The 22472-nt window shown below is 43.0% G+C and overlaps 2 protein-coding genes across 5 annotated transcripts in view; one reads left to right on the top strand and one right to left on the bottom strand.

Moving 5' to 3' along the window:
- dhrs7 (dehydrogenase/reductase (SDR family) member 7) overlaps positions 1-22472 on the bottom strand; it is a 156381-nt gene that overhangs the window by 35287 nt on the left and 98622 nt on the right. The window contains exon 8 of one of the 2 annotated variants that reach the window (XM_038775827.1): positions 7014-7036. The exons of the other annotated variant lie outside the window; for it this stretch is intronic. Coding sequence (XP_038631755.1) covers positions 7031-7036 — 6 coding nt within the window. The 3' untranslated portion in view covers positions 7014-7030. Of the gene's footprint in view, positions 1-7013; positions 7037-22472 lie in introns of those variants that run through there. 2 annotated transcript variants of the gene reach the window in all.
- pcnx4 (pecanex 4) overlaps positions 1872-22472 on the top strand; it is a 72714-nt gene continuing 52113 nt past the window's right edge. For 2 of the 3 annotated variants that reach the window (XM_038775780.1, XM_038775798.1), the window contains exons 1-6: positions 1877-2118; positions 7924-8664; positions 11154-11330; positions 15550-16070; positions 18182-18282; positions 21908-22030. In XM_038775780.1, coding sequence (XP_038631708.1) covers positions 7976-8664; positions 11154-11330; positions 15550-16070; positions 18182-18282; positions 21908-22030 — 1611 coding nt within the window. In that variant the 5' untranslated portion in view covers positions 1877-2118; positions 7924-7975. Of the gene's footprint in view, positions 2119-7923; positions 8665-11153; positions 11331-15549; positions 16071-18181; positions 18283-21907; positions 22031-22472 lie in introns of all 3 variants that reach the window. The other variant, XM_038775789.1, reaches the window with a different exon arrangement.

Below are 22472 nucleotides of genomic sequence, written 5' to 3'. Positions count from 1 at the left end.
CAGATGAGATGGTCTGAGCGGCTTGAGTCTACACAGCAACATTCTTTGATTTGAATTAGTTGCATGTTATGGATAAATATCTTACGCTAATATATACTCAAATTACACTCAAATGCACTAAATAACTGAAAAAAATGATCCCTAAAATTAAATGTTGTTACCTTGTAACTATTTCTGGTACTCCAAATAACCGTATTAATAAAAGGGGGGAAATGAGCAATACCAGGGATTTGAAGACTGCACAGCAGATTAATAGGAAGAATTTTGCAGGGTACACAAAGACCTGCAGGTGAAGATTGAAAAAGGAAAAAATGCACATTTGAAATTACTTAATGGTAAGAGGTTAAAACATTATTTGTCTATTATTAGGGAGTCAGTGGCACAGTGGTAATGTAACTGGAATAGTAAGTCAGAGCTAATGCTCTGGGAACCTGGGTGGCAGCTGGTGAAATTTAAATTCAATTAATAAAATAGAGTCAGAGTTTTACAGCACAGAAAAGGGCCCTTCGGCCCATCATATCTGTGCCGGCCATCAAATACCTATCTATTCTAATCCTATTTTCCAGCACATGGTGCGTAGCCTTGTATGCTATGCCGTTTCAAGTGCTTGTCTAAATGCTTCTTAAATGTTGTGAGGGTTCCCACCCCCACCGCCCTTTCTGATTCCAGATTCCCACTACCCTCTGGGTGAAAAAGGTTTTCCTTAAATCCCCTCTAAATCTCCTGCTCCTTACCTCAAATCTATGCCCCTGGTTATTGACCCTTCTACAAAGGGGAAACGTTTCTTCCTATTTACCCTATCTATAAATCTCCTAATTTTGTACACCTCAAGGAGGTTCCCCACTCAGCCTTCTGTGCTCTAAGGAAAACAACCCCAGCCTATCCATCCTCTCTTCATAGCTGAAACACTCCAGCCCATCTGGAATTAAAAGCTAGTCTCAATATTAATGACAATGAAACTATTGTCCGCTGTTGTAAAAACACTGCTTCACTATTGTCCTTTGGGTTAAGGAAATCTACTGTCTGGCCTACAAATATTTTACATTTATCGACAACTCAAGAGTACAAAAGAATCTGCAACATCCTAAAAAGTCACAAAACATGCTACTAGACACCAAAAAACAAAATCACCAGCTCTCAAGCCATCACACACCCCCCCCCCCGGTGCACGGTATCCCTGCATAGGTGGAAAGGCGACCATACCAGCACCATTGGAAAAGGACACACCGGTGCAGGGCACGATGTGAGAGAAAACTCTCCCCTTCCCAAGAGGCAGTTTAACCCAAAACAGCTCCTTTAAACAAACCATCAGCTGCAAAGGCCCTTCGGCCCATCATATCTCTCCCCCTGCACCCCTCCCCAACACCAGCCCATCGGTGGAAAGGTGCCCAAACAAGTAGCACAGACCGCTGGAAAAGGACACACTGATTCCCTAGCAGCCCCACATGGGTGGAAAGGCGCCCGAACGAGCAGCGCAGACTGGTCTTGCCTACACGTGACTCCAGTCGACCCCCCCCCCAGTAATGTGGTTGATTCTTAACTACCCTCATGAGCAATGGCTGCCAAACCACTCAAATCAAGGGCAATTAGGGAAGGGCAACAAATGTCCGTCTTGTCGGCAACTCGCACATTCCATGAAATAATGTTTTTTTTCTCCCCAAAACCTGCGCCCACAGGTGAGGTGACAGGGCGTCATGTGGAGTGGGGTGGGGTGAAAGGCCCGCCGGCGGGGCACCCATCGCTGCTGGGTTTATGGCCTTTGGCTCGCTCCCGGGGAGTGTTTGTGCTCGCGGCCGGCAGGGCCCGGCGCAGGCGCCCTGGCTCCGCGCGCGCGACGTCGCCGGGTCAGGCGCATGCGCACTGTCGGCGATGGTGCTGGCTTGAATGGCCAAGCGGCGGCTGGCGTCCGGACCATGCCCGCGGAGCGGCGCGGAGGCTGGCGTTTGATGTTGGGAGTGTCGGTGAGTCAGTCCGGGGGAGGGGATCTGTCAGCAGCAGGAGAGGAAGAGGAGGAGGTATTTGGGCCGCCTGTGTGTGAAGGTGATGATTGTTTACGGATGTGCCATAGAAACGAGTTGCGGCGGGTAGCCGCTGGCTCCATGTCCCTTCAAATGGCAGGTACGTTATCTAAAGAGGGCATTGGACCGTAAAGCCAGTGCCTGTTCGTTAGCTTGGGCAGCTGGAGGGGATGGTTTATGTTGATAACATACAATCCTGACGGAGTGGTCTGCTTGCTTAACATATTACTGGATTGTGTACTTTTTCCTCCCTACTGAAATTAAATTGCCAACCTTGGCACAGATCAAGCCCCAGATGAGGTGCTAATGCCTTTTCTTGTCAGCTTGAGTCTTGTACCTCTCTCTTGTGGAGACCATGAATTGGATTCAATTTAAATTTGAATTGTTTTTTGGAGCAAGCAATGAGATGGACCCTGTCCACTCTGCACGTTGTATTTGTAACTTTAAGAATGGGAAAAGAAAATGTTTTTAAAAATTCTTACAATCTAATAATCGAATCGCTCATGGGCCGAGCTGGACTTGTAAGCTCCGATCACCCTGACCCACAATGACCAGTGGAAAACTTGTTTCTTTCCCCCTCTTGTGGTACGTTTGATACTTCTATTTATTGCCCATAATATGTGGTACAAAATTGTTCACTTTTCTAGCTTCATGGCTTTTAATATTAATTTTTGGCTTTTGTAATTTCATAAACAAAAACCGCCCTCATGTCACCAATCTTGATTTGATGACGACGGTTGCAAATTTTATTAATTCTAGATTTTTAAAAAATCTGATGCACCAACAGTTTCTGTTCTGTGTTATGTTCATGTAAACCACCAAAATGTCTGAAAACAATCTCCAATATAATATCTGGCTAAGGACAATGTTTTGGTCACTTAATAAATTATGTTTGGTGTAACTTGGGTCCTAGAAGACCAAAGCCAAAAACACTTTTTTGAAATTTGATGACCTCGAATGAGCTAGGTGTTGAAGTTGTTTCCCAAAAGACTGAAAACAATAAGCAATTCATTAGATAAAAGCAGATTACTGCGGGTGTTGGAATTTGAAACGAAAACTGAAAATGCTAGAAACTCTCAGCAGGTCTGGCAGCATCTGTGGAGAGAGAATAGCTAATGTTTTGAGCCTGGGGAGTCATTAAGACTCGAAACGTTAGGTCTGTTCTCACCCCACAGATGCTATCAGATCTGCCGAGTGGTTCCAGCATTTTTTGTTTTTGTTGTTGGAGCAATTCATTAGCCTGTCTCAATAGACAATTTACACACATTGTGTGGGGAGATTGCTGGCTCTGGAAACTAGCTAGGGATTATCTGGCACAGATGGAGATGGTTGACAGCTTCAAATTCCTAGGTGTGCACATCACCAACAATCTGTCCTGATCCACCCACGTCGGCGCTACGATCAAGAAAGCACAACACTCTGGGCATGCCCAGCACTGGAAGAATTCTGGAAGGGGGTGGCGGGGACGGTGTCGAGGGTGGTTGGATCCAGGGTCAAACCAGGGTGGGGACTCGCGATTTTTGGGGTTGGGGTGGAGCCGGGAGTGCAGGAGGCGAAAGAGGCCGGTGTCCTGGCCTTTGCGTCCCTAGTAGCCCGTCGAAGGATTCTGTTACAATGGAAGGATGCAAGGCCCCCAAGCGTGGAGACCTGGATCAGTGACATGGCGGGATTTATAAAATTGGAAAAGGTCAAATTTGCCCTGAGAGGATCAATACAAGGGTTCTATAAACGATGGCAGCCTTTTCTGGACTTCCTGGCTCAGAGATAGGTAACTGGGTCAATAGCAGCAGCAACCCGGGGGGGGGGGGGGGGGGGGGGTGCATTATTGTAGTGTTTATTCTGTAACTTTATAGTGTGTTAATTTGCGTTGTTGTTAAAATGCTGGGTTGTTCATGGGGATGGGGCGAAGGTATATGATTGTTAATGTTGTATAAAATCAAAATTTCTCAATAAAAATTATTTTAAAAAAAAAGAAAGCACAACACCTATACTTTCTCAGGAAACTAAGAAAATTCGGCATGTCCACATTGACTCTTACCAATTTTTAAGATGCACCATAGAAAACATTCTATCTGGCTGCATCTCAGCCTGGTATGGAAACTGTTCAGCCCAAGACCATAAGAAACTACAAAGAGTCATGAACACTGCCCAGTCCACCAGACAAACCCGCCTCCCATCCATTGACTCCATCTACACCTCCCACTGCCGTGGGAAAGTGGGCAGCATAGTCAAAGACCCCTCCCACCTGGCTTATTCACTTTTCCAACTCCTTCCATCAGGCAGGAGATACAAAAGTCTGAGAACACGCAATAAAAGATTCAAAAACAACTTCTTCCCTGCTGTTACCAGACTCCTTTTATGGACTGATCAGATATCTTCACACATCTTCTCTACTGAGTCCTGTATGCTTCACCTGATGCTTATGTCTAGGTATTTACATTGTGTATTTTATGTTTGCCCTCTGTACTTTTCATGTATGGAATGATCTGTCTGGACTCTATGCAGAACAATACTTTTCACTGTACGTCGGTACACATGACAATAAACAAATCCAATCCATAAAATGAGTTTTGAGTTGTCAACATTTAGATAGAAATGGAGGGAGAAACACTCACTTGCAGGAAGGTTGGTTGAGAGGTAATCAAACAAGCTAACCCACTGTGCAAAATGTAACCCGTTTGTTGTTTTGTCCAACAACATTTTAAAACTTCACTTACAGGATCTGAGCATCGCTGGCTAGGCCATCATTTATTTCCTTTGAGAAGGTTGTGGTGAGCTGTCTTCTTGAACCACTGCAGCTGGTGTAGGTACACCCACAGTGCTGTCAGAGAGGGAATTCCAGGATTTTGTCCCGGTGACACTGAAGGAATGGCGATATATTTCCAAATCGGGATAGTGAGTGACTTGGAGGGAAACTTCCAGGTGATGATGTTCTTGTCCTTCTAGGTTTGGAAGGTGTTGTCTAACGATCCTCAATGCCTTCCTGCAGTGCATCTTATACATTGTACACACTGCTGTCACTGTGCATTGGTTGTGGAGGGAGTGATAGTTTGTGGAAGGGCTGCTTTGTCCTGAATGGTGTTGAGCTTCTTGCATGTTGTTAGATCTGCACCCATACAGGCAAGTGGAGAGTGTTCCATCACACTGATTGCCTGTAGATAGTAGATAGGCTTTGGGGAGTCGAGAGGTGAGTTAGTCGCAACAGGATTCCTAGCCTCTGATCTGCTCTTGTAGCCAAGGTATAGCTAGACCAGTTAAGTTTTTGGTCGATGGTAACCCCAAGGATGTTGATAATGAGGGATTCAGCAATGGTAATGACCATGGAATGCCATGGGGTGATGGTTAGATTCTCTTTTGTTGGAGATCATTATTTGGCACTTGAGTGGCGCGAATGTTACTTCTCATTTGTCAGTCCAAGCCTGGATATTGTCCAGGTCAAGCTGCATTTGGACATGGACTGCTTCAGTATCTGAGAAGTTGCGAATGGCAATGAATATTGTGCAATCTTCAGCGAATATCCCCATTTCTGACATTAAAGGAGAAAGGAAACTGATGTAGCAGTTGAAGATGGTTGGGCCTACATGAACATAAGTTGTGCTGCTTTCAATTAAGTCTGAGCATAACTGTTTGTCTGTTGATTTGTGATCTATGAAATAAAGCAGCTTGATGGCTTTTATCTGGCCTTGTCTTACCAAATGTTTTCTGTCTGTCTTTGGAAACGCTGAAGAAACATTTGAGGGCACAGATGTCATGGGAGACATATTGCATCCTCTGAGTTTCCTGCTTTCTGAATTGATATTGGGTAGCGTGAGAGAGCTGCAATCCATAAGGGTTACTTACAGGAATGACAGAGTTTATTGAGCCCAACAAGGTATCTGTAGAAGATCCTGAATTTGTAACGGCACTGTTGATTGTTGGCAAATTAGCCTGGTTCACTGATATGATTTGTGGGTTCAAGCCTACATGGCCATTGCTATTGCTGTCAAAGTCCCAGATCAGTAGAATAATTAAAAATGAAGCGTATGACTTTAACCTAAGTTACGCTTTTGTAGTAACCCAAAGCATTGTGCCCCAAGTATTCTTGACTTGACTCCTTACAGAGAGAGAAAATCAGACTACATATTAGGCAAATGGAAATTCAATTGAATAACTCAGTTGTTTGGAGATGTATAAACATGATCAATTTCCATATATATCAGACAATTAGCAAAGTTAAATAAATTATTTATCACAAATCCATGTGCATTCCACTTTACATAAATATATTCAACTGGTTCCTTGATAGCTAGTTAGAATAATAATCTTTATTGTCACAGAAAGAAGTCTTACAACACCAGGTTAAAGTCCAACATATTTGTTTCAAACACTAGCTTTCGGAGCACTGCTCCTTCCTCAGGTGAGGTTTCCTCAGGATTCACCTGAGGAAGGAGCAGTGCTCCAAAACCTGTTCTACCACTCTCCCCACCTCACTCCCGTTCACTGGCCGGCTTAAACTGGCCAGCGTGGAGGCCCCTGCCCGGGTCTTCTTCCCCCTTCCCCGGTCCCTGGAAAGCCAAGAAATCCCCTTTCAGCATACAACCCCGCATACACACCCAAGCCCCAAAGAACCATCATTGCAAATTAAAGTCCCATCTCATCCCTTGTCCAAATATATACAGCGTCGACTCATTTAGTACATACACCAACACGCAGTGAAAAAATAAAGTTACATGAGGCTACATCGGTATGCGACCGTTTCTCGATTCTGCCACAGTCCTACTGCCTTCGCAAACTCCTCCGCTGCTTCCGCCGTCCCAAAATGAAAAGTCCTTGGATTTGTAGGTCACCCTCAACTTAGCTGGATATACTATGCCGCACTGCACCTTGCTGATGTACAGTGCCTTCTTCACCCTGCTGAAGGCAGCCCGCCTCCTCACCAGCTCCACTGTAAAGTCCTGCATATACGTATACCAGTTCCAGCCAACTGCACCTCCCGCTTCTGTTTTGCTTAGCACAGGACTTTCTCCTTCATGCTATACCTACGGAAACACAAAGTTACTACTCTTGGCGGCTCACTCGCCTTTGGTATAGGCCTCCACGACCGATGAGCCTGATCCAGTTCATTTAATAAATGGACAAAATAGTTAATTTTAACAGGAGCTGTAGGAAGTACATCAAAAACATTTCATGCAGGTATCTGGGAATGAGATTTTTGGGAGTGAAGAACAAACTGTTGTGTTTTAAGCAAGTTCATTAATCTGGTAGCTAAATACTAGAACATATCTATTTTCAGACTGGCAGCATCTGTAAAGGAAATTATTTTGAGCGGGTTATATAATCTATTGATTCCGTAAATTTGCTGTTACATGGGTAAGTTAGTTTTGCATTTGGGTGGAGCAGAATCACAGTACACATAGATGCTGCATTACAGGTTTTGAACTCCATGTCATGGGATATCTTGCTGCTTATTCAGAAAGTTTCTAAGTTTGAGTAATGTTCAACAATTATAATTCATTCTTGTGTTCGCCTCCCTCAACACCATGTAAATCTGTTTTACATATCTGAGCTGAATTGTGATGCCAAATTTTAAATGCTTGTTTGTTAGTTATAATAGTGGAGATAGGGCAGCACGGTGGCCTAGTGGTTAGCACAGCTGCCTTACGGCGCTGAGGTCCCAGGTTCGATCCCGGCTCTGGGTCAATGTCCGTGTGGAGTTTACACATTCTCCCCGTGTCTGCGTGGGTTTCGCCCCCACAATCCAAATATGTGCAGAGTAGTAGTGGCCATGGATTGCCCACTTAATTGGAAAAAATAATTGGATAATCTAAATTTTTAAACAAAAAAAAAAATAATAATAGTGGAGATAATGTCTGTAATTCTAAGCTTGTTAGCTAGATGTCTTACTGTTCAATTCTGACATTCCCAGGCAAAACAACACTCAGAAAATACTAACGATGTAAGAATTGTGCGAAATCAGGATGGGTCCAGATGTCCCGCTACTGAATGACTACAAACAGGAATTCTTCTGGAAACGATTTCCACAGACGATACTTGGAGGACCACGATTCAAACTTGGATATTGTGCTCCACCGTACATCTATGTCAACCAGATCATCTTGTTCCTGATACCATGGGTTTTTGGTGGTGTGGGAACAGTTCTTTATCAGCTAAATGCATTAGAAGATTATTGGGCATCAATCCTTTCTGCAGGATTGATGCTGCTGGCAGCCTTCATTGTTCAAGGCATGAACCTGTGGGTCAGACAGAAGAATATGACTGTCGAAGCATTCTCATCTGGAAATACTTTGGCAGATGAGGATGAATTTGATTTTTCCAGCTGTGCTGGGCCAGAGACAATAAAATTCATCATACCTGGAAAAAAATACTTAATCAATGCAGTCTTTCACTCTGTTCTAGCTGGAGCATTATGTGGCCTTGGAACATGGTATTTGTTACCTAACCGGTTAATGATACTATATGCCAATACAGGAGCAACAGTTGTGCTCTTTGTTTTTGGTTGGGTGACTGTGTGCATTGGAGAATATTCATTAATAATAAACACTGCTGTGGAGACTGCTACATTCCAGCCACAAGATATGTATGAAATCAATGCACTTACCAGACCACTTCATATTTTTGCTTTCATTGCAGTGGATCTTGCCTACAGGTATACAACTTCTTTAATTTTTATGTTGAGTTGGTGTGAAATTAGTTGGTGAGAAATTAGTTGAAGAATTACCATAAGACCATAAGACATAGGAGTGGAAGTAAGGCCATTTGGCCCATCGAGTCCACTCCGCCATTCAATCATGGCTGATGGGCATTTCAACTCCACCTACCAGCATTCTCCCCGTAGCCCTTAATTCCTCGCGACATCAAGAATTTATCTATCTCTGCCTTGAAGCCATTTAGCGTCCCGGCCTCCACTGCACTCCGCGGCAATGAATTCCACAGGCCCACCACTCTCTGGCTGAAGAAATGTCTCCGCATTTCTGTTCTGAATTTACCCCCTCTAATTCTAAGGCCGTGCCCACGTGTCCTCGTCTCCTCGCCTAACGGAAACAGTTTCTTTGCGTCCACCCTTTCTAAGCCATGTATTATCTTGTAAGTTTCTATTAGATCTCCCCTTAACCTTCTAAACTCCAATGAATACAATCCCAGGATCCTCAGCCGTTCATCATATGTTAGACCCGCCATTCCAGGGATCATCCGTGTGAATCTCCGCTGGACACGCTCCAGTGCCTGTATGTCCTTCCTGAGATGTGGGGCCCAAAACTGGACACAGTACTCCAAATGGGGCCTAACCAGAGCCTTATAAAGGCTCAGTAGCACGTCGCTGCTTTTATATTCCAACCCTCTTGAGATAAATGACAACATTGCATTCGCTTTCTTAATCACAGATTCAACCTGCATGTTTACCTTTAGGGAATCCTCGACTAGCACTCCCAGATCCCTTTGTACTTTGGCATTATGAATTTTCTCACCGTTTAGAAAGTAGTCTATGCTTGGATTCTTTTTTCCAAAGTGCAAGACCTCACATTTTCTCACGTTGAATTGCATCAGCCATTTCCTGCACCACTCTCCCAAACTGTCTAGATCCTTCTGCAGCCTCCCCACTTCCTCAGCACTACCTGCCTGACCACCTAACTTTGTATCATCGGCAAACTTCGCTAGAATGCCCCCAGTCCCTTCATCCAGATCATTAATATATATGGTGAACAGCTGCGGCCCCAACACTGAACCCTGTGGGACACCGCTGGTCACCGGCTGCCATTCCGAAAAATAACCTTTTATCCCAACTCTCTGCCTTCTGTCAGACAGCCAATCCTCAACCCATGCCAGTAGCTCACCTCGAACACCATGGGCCCTCACCTTACTCAGCAGCCTCCTGTGTGGCACCTTATCAAAGGCCTTTTGGAAATCCAGATAGACCACATCCACTGGGTTTCCCTGGTCTAACCTACTTGTCACCTCCTCAAAGAATTCTAACAGGTTCGTCAGGCACGACCTCCCCTTACTAAATCCATGTTGTCTTGTTCTAATCCGACCCTGCTCTTCCAAGAATTTAGAAATCTCATCTCATCTTGGCCACTTCATTCAATTACAACTGAATGAAGTGGCCAAGGCTGTGTTTGGATTCAGATTTTGCCCTGATTTTTCAATTGTGAATTTCCATTCTGATTTGTGATGTTTTAATGATGCTGTTATCCATATGGCGGGATGTGTCATTTAGGTCTGAAATTATCCAAACTTTGAAATATTTGGAAAAATATTTTGGTGGAATTCGTTTGATTTAAATTATTTAGTTCTTCTATTTTAGGGCTCTATTTGCGAATATCAATGGCTGGAGTCTTTGAAAGTGTTTTGAACGGAATAACCTTCACGAATAAGGGTTACAATGTAGATGGTTCAGTAGGGCAGCTGACGTTCAAGGAAAGTTGGTACATATTGAGTTTTAGAGAAATGTTATGTCTCCAATTGAACCTGTCTTAATGTTACTTCCTTTAGATGAGTGGAAATTAGCGAGTCAGTTCTAAAAGAGCTGACCAAACGTGGGAAGTTGGCTCATATTAAGCCCAGATACCAGCACGGTAGCACAGTGGCTAGCACTGCGGCTTCACAGCACCAGGGTCCCAGGTTCGATTCCCGGCTGGGTCACTGTCTGTGCGGAGTCTGCACGTTCTCCCCGTGTCTGCGTGGGTTTCCTCCGAGTGCTCTGGTTTCCTCCCACAGTCCAAAGATGTGCAGGTAAGGTGGATTGTCCATGCTAAATTGCCCTTAGTGCCAAAAAAGGTTAGGAGAGGTTATTGGGTTACGGGGATAGGGTGGAAGTGAGGCCTTAAGTGGGTTGGTGCAGATTGATAGGCCAAATTGCCTCCTTCTGCACTGTATGTTCTATGATATTGTGGATCGAGAAGGTAGAATGTGCAGTGCTGAATCTATTTTAAATTAAATATTTTACTTAATCTGAAGATTCTTTTTCCATTCTTGCTAATAGTTCTTGCCTTCTGGTTTGACCAAATTCTAGTTGCTCACAATATTTAACTAACCGCATGCTATCTGAACACGGAGATTAGATATAGAATATAGAGATTGGTAGGTGAAGCATTTTGTACAATGTTGCCTTTGAATTAATATGACTTTTCCTTTCCTCAGATTTACTGGAAACTCAACCCTGCTTCAAATAAATCAGATTTTGCACATTATTTTTGTATTTCTGCCTGTCCTCTGGGCAGTTGGTATTTTGCCTCCCGTGGATGCACTTTTCTTATGGCTTCTCGAGCAAATCTTAGAATTTGGGTTTGGAGGTTCACCCATGGCAACCAATTTAAGGTAAGATTCAAATCTTCCCACATGGAAAGTGCAAGATGATTTTTATAGAAAAGACAGTTGCTTCATAAACTTAAAATTTTACATTTTTGTACTTCCTCATCCAATAGCCCACAAGCTATATTATATTTCATGATGGCCAATTTTATATTGGTTGGTCTTCCTGAATCTTGCTCTGAGGCAGCATTAGTACAACATTTGATGATACTGCAAAAGTTCTCCAGAGCATATGGTTTTATGCAAGGGCTGAAATGCGTTAAGACGCTGCTCATAAATCTGATTCACAATATTGCTCTAAATTGTACAGTAAAGCTTTTCATTTTCACGACCACACGTGAAAGGCAATTTCTCTTCCCCTCTGATAAATGTTTTTTCCTACCCTCCTCCTCTTGATGGCATCACAACTAAACTTGAACGTGTCCTCATATGTATGATGTACATATATGTACTTGCAGTAAGGGCCACTTGAGAGTGGTCAGAAAGGGGAACCGTTGCCAGTCTCTTTCCTATCCGAGAGGTACTGAAGCTAATTGTTGGAACCGTCTGCCTCAACCAATTGGGCAAATAACAGGCATAAGAATATGGAGCATTTTCTCAAGTTTATGGTTCCCTGATTTCATTTAACCAAGTTCATAAAAAAATGTAAATTAAGGTTATGCAACAGATTAGACTACCTATTACGTTTGCAAACTGTGGCGCAAACACTTTTAGCACATCCTATTTCATTTTATGTTGGTGGGGTGGGAGGAATAATCTCTGTATTTCAATACCTTGCATTATGTCCGATTCAATAGTAATTATTCAAGGGACTGAGTAATTGAAGAAAATAACTGAGCGAAGAAAGGAAACGGCTGGAAGAATGTCTGATTGTCTAACTTTTATACACATGCATTTCCTGAAAATGAGACTGTGGATTAGTTACAACACTTTTTGTTGTTAGTTACCAGGTAATACTCTGTAAACATAGTTACAACACTTTATTCATGCAGCAGTTTTCAGTTCTGATTTTCTTTTTTATCTACGGGAAGTCAAGCCAGGGTGGCATTTTCCGGCTGTTCATGCCGGTGGGATCTTCCGATTTTGCAAATGGCACACCTCCGGTGGATTCAACGGGAAATCCCATTGACAACAATGGGACCAGAAGATCCCGCTGCCAAGGAACATACCACATGGAGGCCAGAGAATCTCAACTTAGATGTCTAAAAACAAATAAACACCTTTTTGCTCAATATATTTATTTGCAGATCAGCCACCAGTTGTTATTCTTGCTGGAACTTTTATTCCATTGAGACCTGCAATGTGCTTGATAGTTGACAAGTACAAAACATTTGTGCTTTAACTTTGTAACACTGAAATTGCTGAACTTGAAATGACATTGTAATGTAGCAAGACCTGTGTTTGCAAAATGTTGTGACACTATTATAATAACGCAGTTCATCAAATGCATTTAGTGCTACGACAGTTGAAATTTTATTTGTGATCTCTCTCTAACATCTTCAACACATCCTGCTCCTGTTATAGGTTAAATGTGTTTAGTAAGTTTCTATTTTAAATAGGAATACTTTGCTGGAAATTTTGAAAATCATCAGGATAGATAAGTCCCCTGGGCCTGACGGGATATACCCAAGGTTACTACGGGAAGCGAGGGAGGAGATTGCTGCGCCGAAGGCGATGATGTTTGCGTCATCTCTCTCCACTGGACTAGTACCGGATGATTGGAGGGAGGCGAATGTTGTTCCCCTGTTCAAGAAAGGGAATAGAGAAATCCCTGGGAATTACAGACCCATCAGTCTTACGTCTGTGGTGAGCAAGATATTGGAAAGGATTATGAAAGATAGGATTTATGATTATTTAGAAACACATAGTTTGATTAAAGAAAGTCAGCATGGCTTTGTGAGGGGCAGGTCATGCCCCACAAGCCTCATTGAATTATTTGAGGATGTGACGAGACACATTGATGAAGGTCGGGCAGTGGATGTGGTGTATATGGATTTCAGTAAGGCATTTGATAAGGTTTCCCATGGTAGGCTCATTCAGAAAGTTAGGGGGCATGGGATACAGGGAAATTTGGCTGTCTGGATACAGAATTGGTTGGCCAAAAGAAGACAGCGAGTTAGTAGTGGATGGAAAGTATTCCGCCTGGAGGTCGGTGACCAGTGGTGTCCTGCAAGGATCTTTTCTGGGACCTCTGCTCTTTGTGGTTTTTATAAATGACTTGGATGAGGAAGTGGAAGGGTGGATTAGTAAGTTTGCCGATAACACAAAGGTTGGGGGAGTTGTAGATAGTGTTGAGGGTTGTTGCAGGTTATAACAGGACATTGACATGATGCAGAGCTGGATGCAGAAGTGGCAGATGGAGTTCAACCTTGATAAATGTGAAGCGATTAATTTTGGAAGATCGAATTTGAATGCTGAATACAGGGTTCAAGGCAGGATTCTTGGCAGTGTGGAGGAACAGAGGGATCTTGGGGTCCACGTACCTAGATCCCTCAAAGTTGCTACCCAGGTTGATAGGGTTGTTAAGAAGACCTATGGTGTGTTGGCCTTCATTAATAGGGGGATTGAGTTTAAGAGCCGCGAGGTTTTGCTGCAGCTTTATAAAACCCTAGTTAGACCACACTTGGAATATTATGTCCAGTTCTGGTCGCCTCATTATAGGTAGGATGTGGATGCTTTGGAGAGGGTACAGAGGAGACTTACCAGGATGCTGCCTGGACTGGAGGGCATGTTTTATGAAGAAAGGTTGAGGGAGCTAGGGCTTTTCTCACTGGAGCGAAGAAGGCAGAGAGGTGACCTGATAAAGGTGCACAAGGTGATGGGAGGCATGGATATAGTGGATAGCCAGGGTGGAAATGGCTGTCTGGAGGGGACATAATTTTAAGGTGATTGGAGGAAGGTATAGGGGAGATATCAGAGGTCGGTTCTACACAGAGAGCAGTGGGTGCGTGGAATGCACTGCCAGCAGAGGTGGTGGAGTCAGAGTCATTAGGGACATTTAAGCGACTCTTAGACAGGCACGTGGACAGCAGTAAATTGAAGGGGTGTAGGTTAGGTTGATCTTAGATTAGGATAAATGGTCGGCACAACATTGTGGGCTGAAGGGCCTGTACTGTGCTGTACTGTTCTATGTCTATGTTCTATGCGAGCCTCCTCACTTCCAGGTCGGAGGCTGCGCATGCGCGCGGCGGCGGCCTCCAGCGGCCGCGCTGTACTCCATGGCGGACGCAGACCACAGAATTGGATCCTAAACATAGTGCCCCCAATCGGCCGTGCACCCGCCCAAAAATTGCCCGGCCGCGTATAAGGCCCCCTCCCTGCCCTCCGATTAGCCCACCCGCAACCAGGGTGGCAGCGGATTGTCCGCAGCTGCCATGCTAGTATACTGACAGGCAGGACCATGTTGGATCCACGCCGTCGGGAATTCGGCCAGTTTGGGGGGGGGGGGGGGGTTGAAATGGCGAGATGGGCCTCCAACAATGGCCGCAGGTAGCTGATATGCGGTGCAGTGTACTCTCCGAATCGGGGAACCAGCGCCGGTCCCAATTTTGTGCGGCAAAATGGATTTTCTGCCCCAGCGGCGGCCGTGATTTCAGTGTCAGGGCGGAAAATCCATTTTGCCGCACAAAGTTTCTCTTCATAGTCTCAGCTAACAAAAATTTGTTGATTTAAGTCTTAGATTTCAATTGACCCAACAGCGTTTTGGGGCAGAGTTCTAGACTTCTACTATCCTTTTATGAAAAAAATGTTACTGATTTCCTCAATGGCTTAGCTGTAATGATAAGATTTTGCCTTCTTGATGTGGATTCTTCCATCAGAAGAAGTTTTTCTACATCTACCCTATCAAATTCCTTATTGATCCAAATTCCCCTCTCCGACACACTGACTCATCTTCCTCTAAACTCTGGATCTGCTTCAACATCATCCTTCCACTGTCCCTGGCCACCTCCCCAATCACCCCTTTCACCTCCAAAGATGATGTCCTTCCTTGACCTTAATTCTGTTATCTCCATACTCTAACCCTGTTAATTTGATTTTGTTTGCCTAAGCACAACACTGCCAAAAATCAGCTGGTGGAAGATCATTTCTTTTCCCTAATGAAATTTATGCAAACATGTACTTGACACAGTTACAGAATTTGTGGCTACATTAAAAATTTCTACTAAGCTGGTATAGTGTTGTGCTGACATGTTTAATTTTGCATCTATGATTTTTATTTTTGCAGGCTGTTGGTTATGTTTATTGTGTCTGTTGGAGTGGTGATTGCCACATTCTTTATCCCCAGCACACTTGGTGTGGTGCTGTTCACAACTGGAATGGGATTTATACTTAGTCTTGATCTCACCCAAGTTGAAGCTTCATTCAGATTCTGCTGCAGGACAGCTCGTGCCTCATTGGAATATCCTAAACATTTAAGGAACCGAATTGGATGGCAGCTTGGCTGGAAAGAAGCCTTGATTTATATTAGCCTTCTTATAATGACACTTGCAGAAGCTGGTTTATTACATTACTTTGCAAGAAGATCAACTACATCGAGAATAAGTCCCCAAACTATAATAAGCTATATTTTAATAGTAACTCTGGTAGTATGGAAGATTTTTCGAGAAATTCAAAGTGCATATGTCTTGTTTGGAATCTTTCGAAATCCTTTATTTCCTAAAGGCATAAGAACTGTGAAAGTTTTTAAGCAGAAACGAACAATATTGATGAAGGCCGGCTTGATTCAAAGGATTCTCCTCAATCTCAGTAAGTCAGCTAAAACAGTAATAAGCTAGTTTAGTTTATTTCTGGAAATATATCTTTTTAAATCTCCCCCACTCCTCCTATTTAATCTGTTTAATCATTCATTGTTTCTCCTGTGTGTCTAAGTGGGTATTCACTAAAATTTTATCTTTCACTTTTTAAAAGAAGTCTTTAACTTTAAAGACTTTAACTTTAACAATATGAGAGGGGGTAAATTGGGAAGAGACCACTGGGTGGTGCTGTGGCCCACATGGTTGTAAAGAAATTTGGAATTTGTGGTCTGCGGCAACAGGAAGTAGTGACTGCAAACTTGCATTGCTGACTTGATGGCGCTCCTCTTAAAAGTCAGCAAAGACTGGTGTTGAAGCCTGTGATGAGGAAAAAGGTGACTGAACCTAGCATAGAGAGAGTGTGGGGGAAAAGTCCAGAGGGCTTGATATTCAGGACAGATTTCCAACAAAATGAAGAGAGATGGTGCCTTTGTATGTTTGTGAGTGTATTTTTATCTACAAAAGTGATTAAATCAGTATAGAATAGTACATTTCTGCAGAGAGACATTGCACCCTTCCAGATGAAGGTGGAATTCTAGCGAAAATAAAAATGGACAAATCATAAGACCATAAGACATAGGAGTGGAAGTAAGGCCATTCGGCCCATCGAGTCCACTCCGCCATTCAATCATGGCTGATGGGCTTTTCAACTCCACCTACCAGCATTCTCCCCGTAGCCCTTAATTCCTCGCGACATCAAGAATTTATCTATCTCTGCCTTGAAGCCATTTAGCGTCCCGGCCTCCACTGCACTCCGCGGCAATGAATTCCACAGGCCCACCACTCTCTGGCTGAAGAAATGTCTCCGCATTTCTGTTCTGAATTTACCCCCTCTAATTCTAAGGCTGTGCCCACGGGTCCTCGTCTCCTCGCCTAACGGAAACAGTTTCTTTGCGTCCACCCTTTCTAAGCCATGTATTATCTTGTAAGTTTCTATTAGATCTCCCCTTAACCTTCTAAACTCCAATGAATACAATCCCAGGATCCTCAGCCGTTCATCATATGTTAGACCCGCCATTCCAGGGATCATCCGTGTGAATCTCCGCTGGACACGCTCCAGTGCCAGTATGTCCTTCCTGAGATGTGGGGCCCAAAACTGGACACAGTACTCCAAATGGGGCCTAACCAGAGCCTTATAAAGGCTCAGTAGCACATCGCTGCTTTTATATTCCAACCCTCTTGAGATAAATGACAACATTGCATTCGCTTAATCACAGATTCAACCTGCATGTTTACCTTTAGGGAATCCTCGACTAGCACTCCCAGATCCCTTTGTACTTTGGCATTATGAATTTTCTCACCGTTTAGAAAGTAGTCTATGCTTGGATTCTTTTTTCCAAAGTGCAAGACCTCACATTTTCTCACGTTGAATTGCATCAGCCATTTCCTGCACCACTCTCCCAAACTGTCTAGATCCTTCTGCAGCCTCCCCACTTCCTCAGCACTACCTGCCTGACCACCTAACTTCGTATCATCGGCAAACATGGGGCGGGGTTCTCCAGTCCCCCAGCCACCTGTTTCACGGTGGTGTCCCGTTCGCTGGCGGCGGGATTCTCTACTCGTGCTGCTTGTCAATGGAATTTTCCATTGGAGCCACCCCTTGCTGCTGGGAAACCCGCGGAGGGCATTGGGCTGCCGGCGGGAACATAGAATCCCAACGGCCGGAGAATTCTGGCCATAATGTTTAAAAACCTGATTGATCCTGTGGTCCTACACATTGGAATGTAGCATAGTGTTATGGGGCGGTGAGACAGGTTTCCTTTACCTCAAACATTCCTCAACAAAGTTCATCTTTGTTTCCTAACAAATAAAAGTGACTTGAACTTTTATTAACATAGCACTTGAAATTTGTTGGAAAGAATTTTGTCAGTTGATAGTTTTCACTTCCTATTTTCAAGTCCTGGCTCTTGCCAACTGTCTGTAGTATTAATCAACAATGTACAGTATATTTGTTTTGCTTGATCAATGCTATCCTTTCAAAATGTGAAAAACTTAACGAAGCATTTTGCATTTTTAGAGATTTAAGTGGGTTAAATTGTTCCAATAACATTCTATTTGTTCCAGTCTCTCCATTTGCCATGGTAGCCTTTCTCTCTGTTGATACTTCACTGCAGGATCTGCACACAGCATCTCTTTGTATTGGATTCACACGGGCATTCCGAATAGTAAGTTTTCTTTGTTGTATATTGGTGCAGGTTAATTTTTTTTACTCTTTTGTTATGATTGAGATCCGTCCGGGAGAAGCAAGTGACAACACCAACACCAAACGGATTCGAGTATTGCCCACTGTAATTGTTTCTCCGGCACCCAAATGTATATTTACCTCCCCAGTCTCCACCCCCTCCCTCTCCCCCAAAAACAGTCGCCTGCTTATGTGTTGTAAATAATTTTGCCAGGTGTACAGAGTTGCTGCTGTTGAGCTGGTGCACAATACCCTACCAGTTATTCTATTTTATTTGTTATTGTATTTTTAAAATCATTTATTATTTTCTTTTCTTTAGTGTGTTTGGGTGTGCCCATCTCTTATATGTTTCTTATCCTGTGTACATAACGGTAAATATACTTTGTTCAAAAACCCAATCAAAAACATTTATTAAAAATAGATTGCCTTAGAGACCAATAACAATTTTCCAAATGAATTTAGAATTTCCAGTGACCAACTTAAAGGAATGACGATATTTCAAGATTTTAAGACTTACTGTAACATATAAACTAAAAACAACAATAACTGAACACTTATTTCAATAGGCAACCTAGTCCAAACTGCAGAAAAGATCCCCATTAAACATTTAAAATGACCTCTATAGTTAATCTGTACTCTGTCCCTTAAGAGGACCCTGTTGCTCGTTCTGGGTGAGTGTGCTTAACACTCAATTTGGCTCTGTTTCGTTACTTAGCTCTGGAGTCGCCAGGTATCGTTAAGATACCGCCACAAGTTTCAAGGTCAAGTTCAAAGCAATAAAACCATACACCAATTAGTAAGTTCAAACAAATGAGTTTATTATAATACTACCCATGCACACGCTAAGATGATTAAACTATTCCTACCACTAAATAAACCAATACTTATCTTAAAGGGAACTGCCGGATCAGGGGACAAGGCCTCTTGCTCTGCACTGGTCCGCAGACTTCAGGTTGGTACGGGTTAAAAAGGGGTCAGGAGTGTCTATCTCTGGTAGCGATCGTTGTGAGACACTTACTTGCTGGCAGCTGCTGTCCCAAACCTCTCCTCTCTCTCGGTCAAGGTCTTCTTTGGTAAAAGCTGGTCGCGGGGCTGGTCCAGAGAGGAGGGCTGGTCAAGAAGAACTAACTAAGTTTGGGACCTGTCTTTTATAGGTCCTAGGGCTTCGCGCCCTTTTGGGCGGACCCTCTATCTGCTGGGAATCGATTGGGTCTCTTCCCAATCGATTTGTTTGAATCTCCCCGATACTGAGGCTGTCCCTCGGTTACTGGGCGGGCCTTCAGGTGCTTTGTTTTCGAACCCCGCTGGTGCCGGGGTGTCTGGTTTCCCATACACTGTTGCAATCACTTCCCTATTTGTGTCCATTGTCCCTGGGATCGTTCCATTACTATGTTAACTATCCCGGAGATTGCCTCATTAGTATGCGGAATGTTCGTTTCGGTGCTGTCTGCTCTCTTAGCAGACAGAATACACATTGGCTTGGTGCAGCCTGCTTGTGCTGCAAACTTTGTCCATTTTAACCTGCAAGCTTTGCGTTCCTCCATTTTGTATTGAGGGAATGGCCAACTTCGGTGGCTACAACCCTTCATTCTTCAGGAGTGATTCTTTCTTCCCTTTTCCAGTCAGATAACTTCTTGAATTGACGTTTATGGTTTGGGTCATTCTGGAGATTCCTCCTTCTAGCCGAAGCTAGAAGAATCTTCCAGTTTTATTTAAATCCTCACAACTTTGGTCTCTTGATCTCAGCGTAAGTTCCCATCCACGTTTTTGCATGGTGAACCATAAAGACTTGCTGCTTCCGCCTTTTAGCTTTCTCTCGGATTCTTGCAGACTGAACCTGTCTATGATGTTCAGTGATATTTTCAGGAAAACCAGTAACCTGAACTTACAACAACGTCCTATAGACTAATCCTCCCACAAAGCCCATCTCTATGGCAATGTGAAGCACATGGACCTTGTACCTTGTGTACCAAATAGAATGCTAATTAGCCACCATCTAGACTCCCAACTTTATTCTAGCTTGAAACTAACCATACAGTTTAATGTGTAACCTTTACAAAACCAGACCTTTCTGGGACTTTGGAGACTTACCAGCCTGTCCACCATCAGCACAGATGCTTTGGTCATTTGGTCATTGTTTACAGACATGAATGTTGTTCACCTTTCCAATAAACCAACCTGTCTCCACCCCCCCCCCCCGCACTTAATATTTAACACCCAAGGCACTGAATATTTAACGCCCAAGTCACATGACCTTCTTTCCTCCATTTTACCCTAAGTTAAAAACATAGTCCTGAAACCTAATCTTAAAATCTCACATTTGTGACACTTAAATGTGGAAAGAACTATCAATTTAATTTGATCTTTTTAATTTGATCTTAAAAATCAAAATACATTTTTAAACAAATTATGTCTTCAGCTACTAATTGCCTCTCTATCTCGCTTTCCTCTTTTCCCAATTCTAAAATTATACGTTTCTTAAAATTATATTTTTATGCTCTGACCCTTCTTGTTCCAAAAACTCTCATTGTTTCTACTTTCTTGGTCTCCTTGATGGAAACTCCCTTCCCCCCGTTGCTGACTCTGACTGGCAGGTATGGCAGGGAAGTGGAGTCAGGATTGTGGCAGTGTTGTAACAATCCTATTGGGTTAAAGGGATTCACTCAGATTTGCGAATGTAGAAAATCATGTAACTGCTGGGCAAATAGCAGGTTCTGGCTGAACCGTGGGCACCTCTAGAGCCCATTGCAGCACAACATAATATCCAGATTTCAGTGTAAGTGAAATCATCAGAGGTTGCATGTTATTGTGGCCCTCAATAGAGGCAAACCTTTTGGTGTTTGTTGCTATTGGGATCGCAAGATCCTGATCAATGTTGAGGCTCGCAACACTTGCTATGTTAAGGAATAAATCGGAAAGCCTCTTCCGGAGACTGCACAAACCAAACATGGTGAAATGCAAAAATACAAAAATTTCCACAGCTTTACCATGCTCGTACCTAGCGTGGAGACTCTACTTCTGAACACTTGAAACAAGAAATTGCAGAAATACCAGTAAATGTGTCACTGAAAGTTAGGGATTGTTCATTCAAGTGTAAGTATGTTTTTAACAGTGTGATAAGTCTTAATTATTACCAGACAAACTATTGGCCACTGAAATTTACTTTTACAAATGGAGTCTCGTTCCTTCAGACTTTAAAGATCTGTGACATTTAAAAAAAAATATTTCACCTCTCTCAATCCTGTCATTTTTTCTTTCCCACTCTATTTTACTTTTTGTATGTGATTTTTACATTGAATTAAAGATTCACGGTTATGCTTTCTGTGTGCCTCAGTAAGGATTCTTCAATCTGATTGGTTGAAGAGAGATACCCAATAGAGCTTTTGGCATAATGTGAGTGCTGTTCGTTGGCTGCAGACTACAAAAACCCAGGCTAATTTCTTGGTGGTAAAAGGCCAACATCTTTGGAAGATCCTTAATTTCTTTTTAAAGCACTTTTCACATTTGGGCAACGTTTAAAGAAAATTTGTTGTTGATATTTATATAACTGACCATGTTTTATAAAGTGGAAGGTAAGAATAATAACAACTATCTGGTTGTCTTAATAGGTGTGGCAGAATACAGAGAATGCACTATTGGAAGTGGTAGTGGTAGCAATTGTGCGACTTGCCACATTGCATTCAAGTTTGGTATGGTGGAACAGTATAGGTACAGGAATGCAACTCCTCATGGTAACTGCAATTTTTGCTTTCTCTATTTTCCTGTTATTTGGCTTCTCAGCATATGTTTTGCTAGCAGAGTACAGTTCTAGTTTTCGGAATCTAGTGGTAATACTCATCATTTAGAATTATATATATATATATATATCTCAACTGAATTTTCAAAGGTGATAACTCTTGTATGATGTATTTGGTTATTTTATCTTGCTCTCTTTTCCCCTTTATTCTTTCTACTTTCTGTCCTGCTTCAGACACACGGGAGAGCATTCCTGTCATATAAAGCCTTCGTCATTCAACTGGCTATCAGATTTTTAATGGTTTTGTTTTATTAGTTACTGCCTCGGATCCAGGACTCCTTTTAGAAATTGAGATTGACAATTTGACGTGGAATCAGTGGGCTTGCTGAGATGGTGAACTGTATATGAAAGATATTTGCATTCATGCCCCAGTCTAT

The sequence above is a fragment of the Scyliorhinus canicula genome, chromosome 2 (genome assembly GCF_902713615.1).
Source record: "Scyliorhinus canicula chromosome 2, sScyCan1.1, whole genome shotgun sequence".
Lineage (NCBI taxonomy): Eukaryota > Metazoa > Chordata > Chondrichthyes > Carcharhiniformes > Scyliorhinidae > Scyliorhinus > Scyliorhinus canicula.
This window is presented reverse-complemented; position numbering and strand designations above follow the sequence as displayed.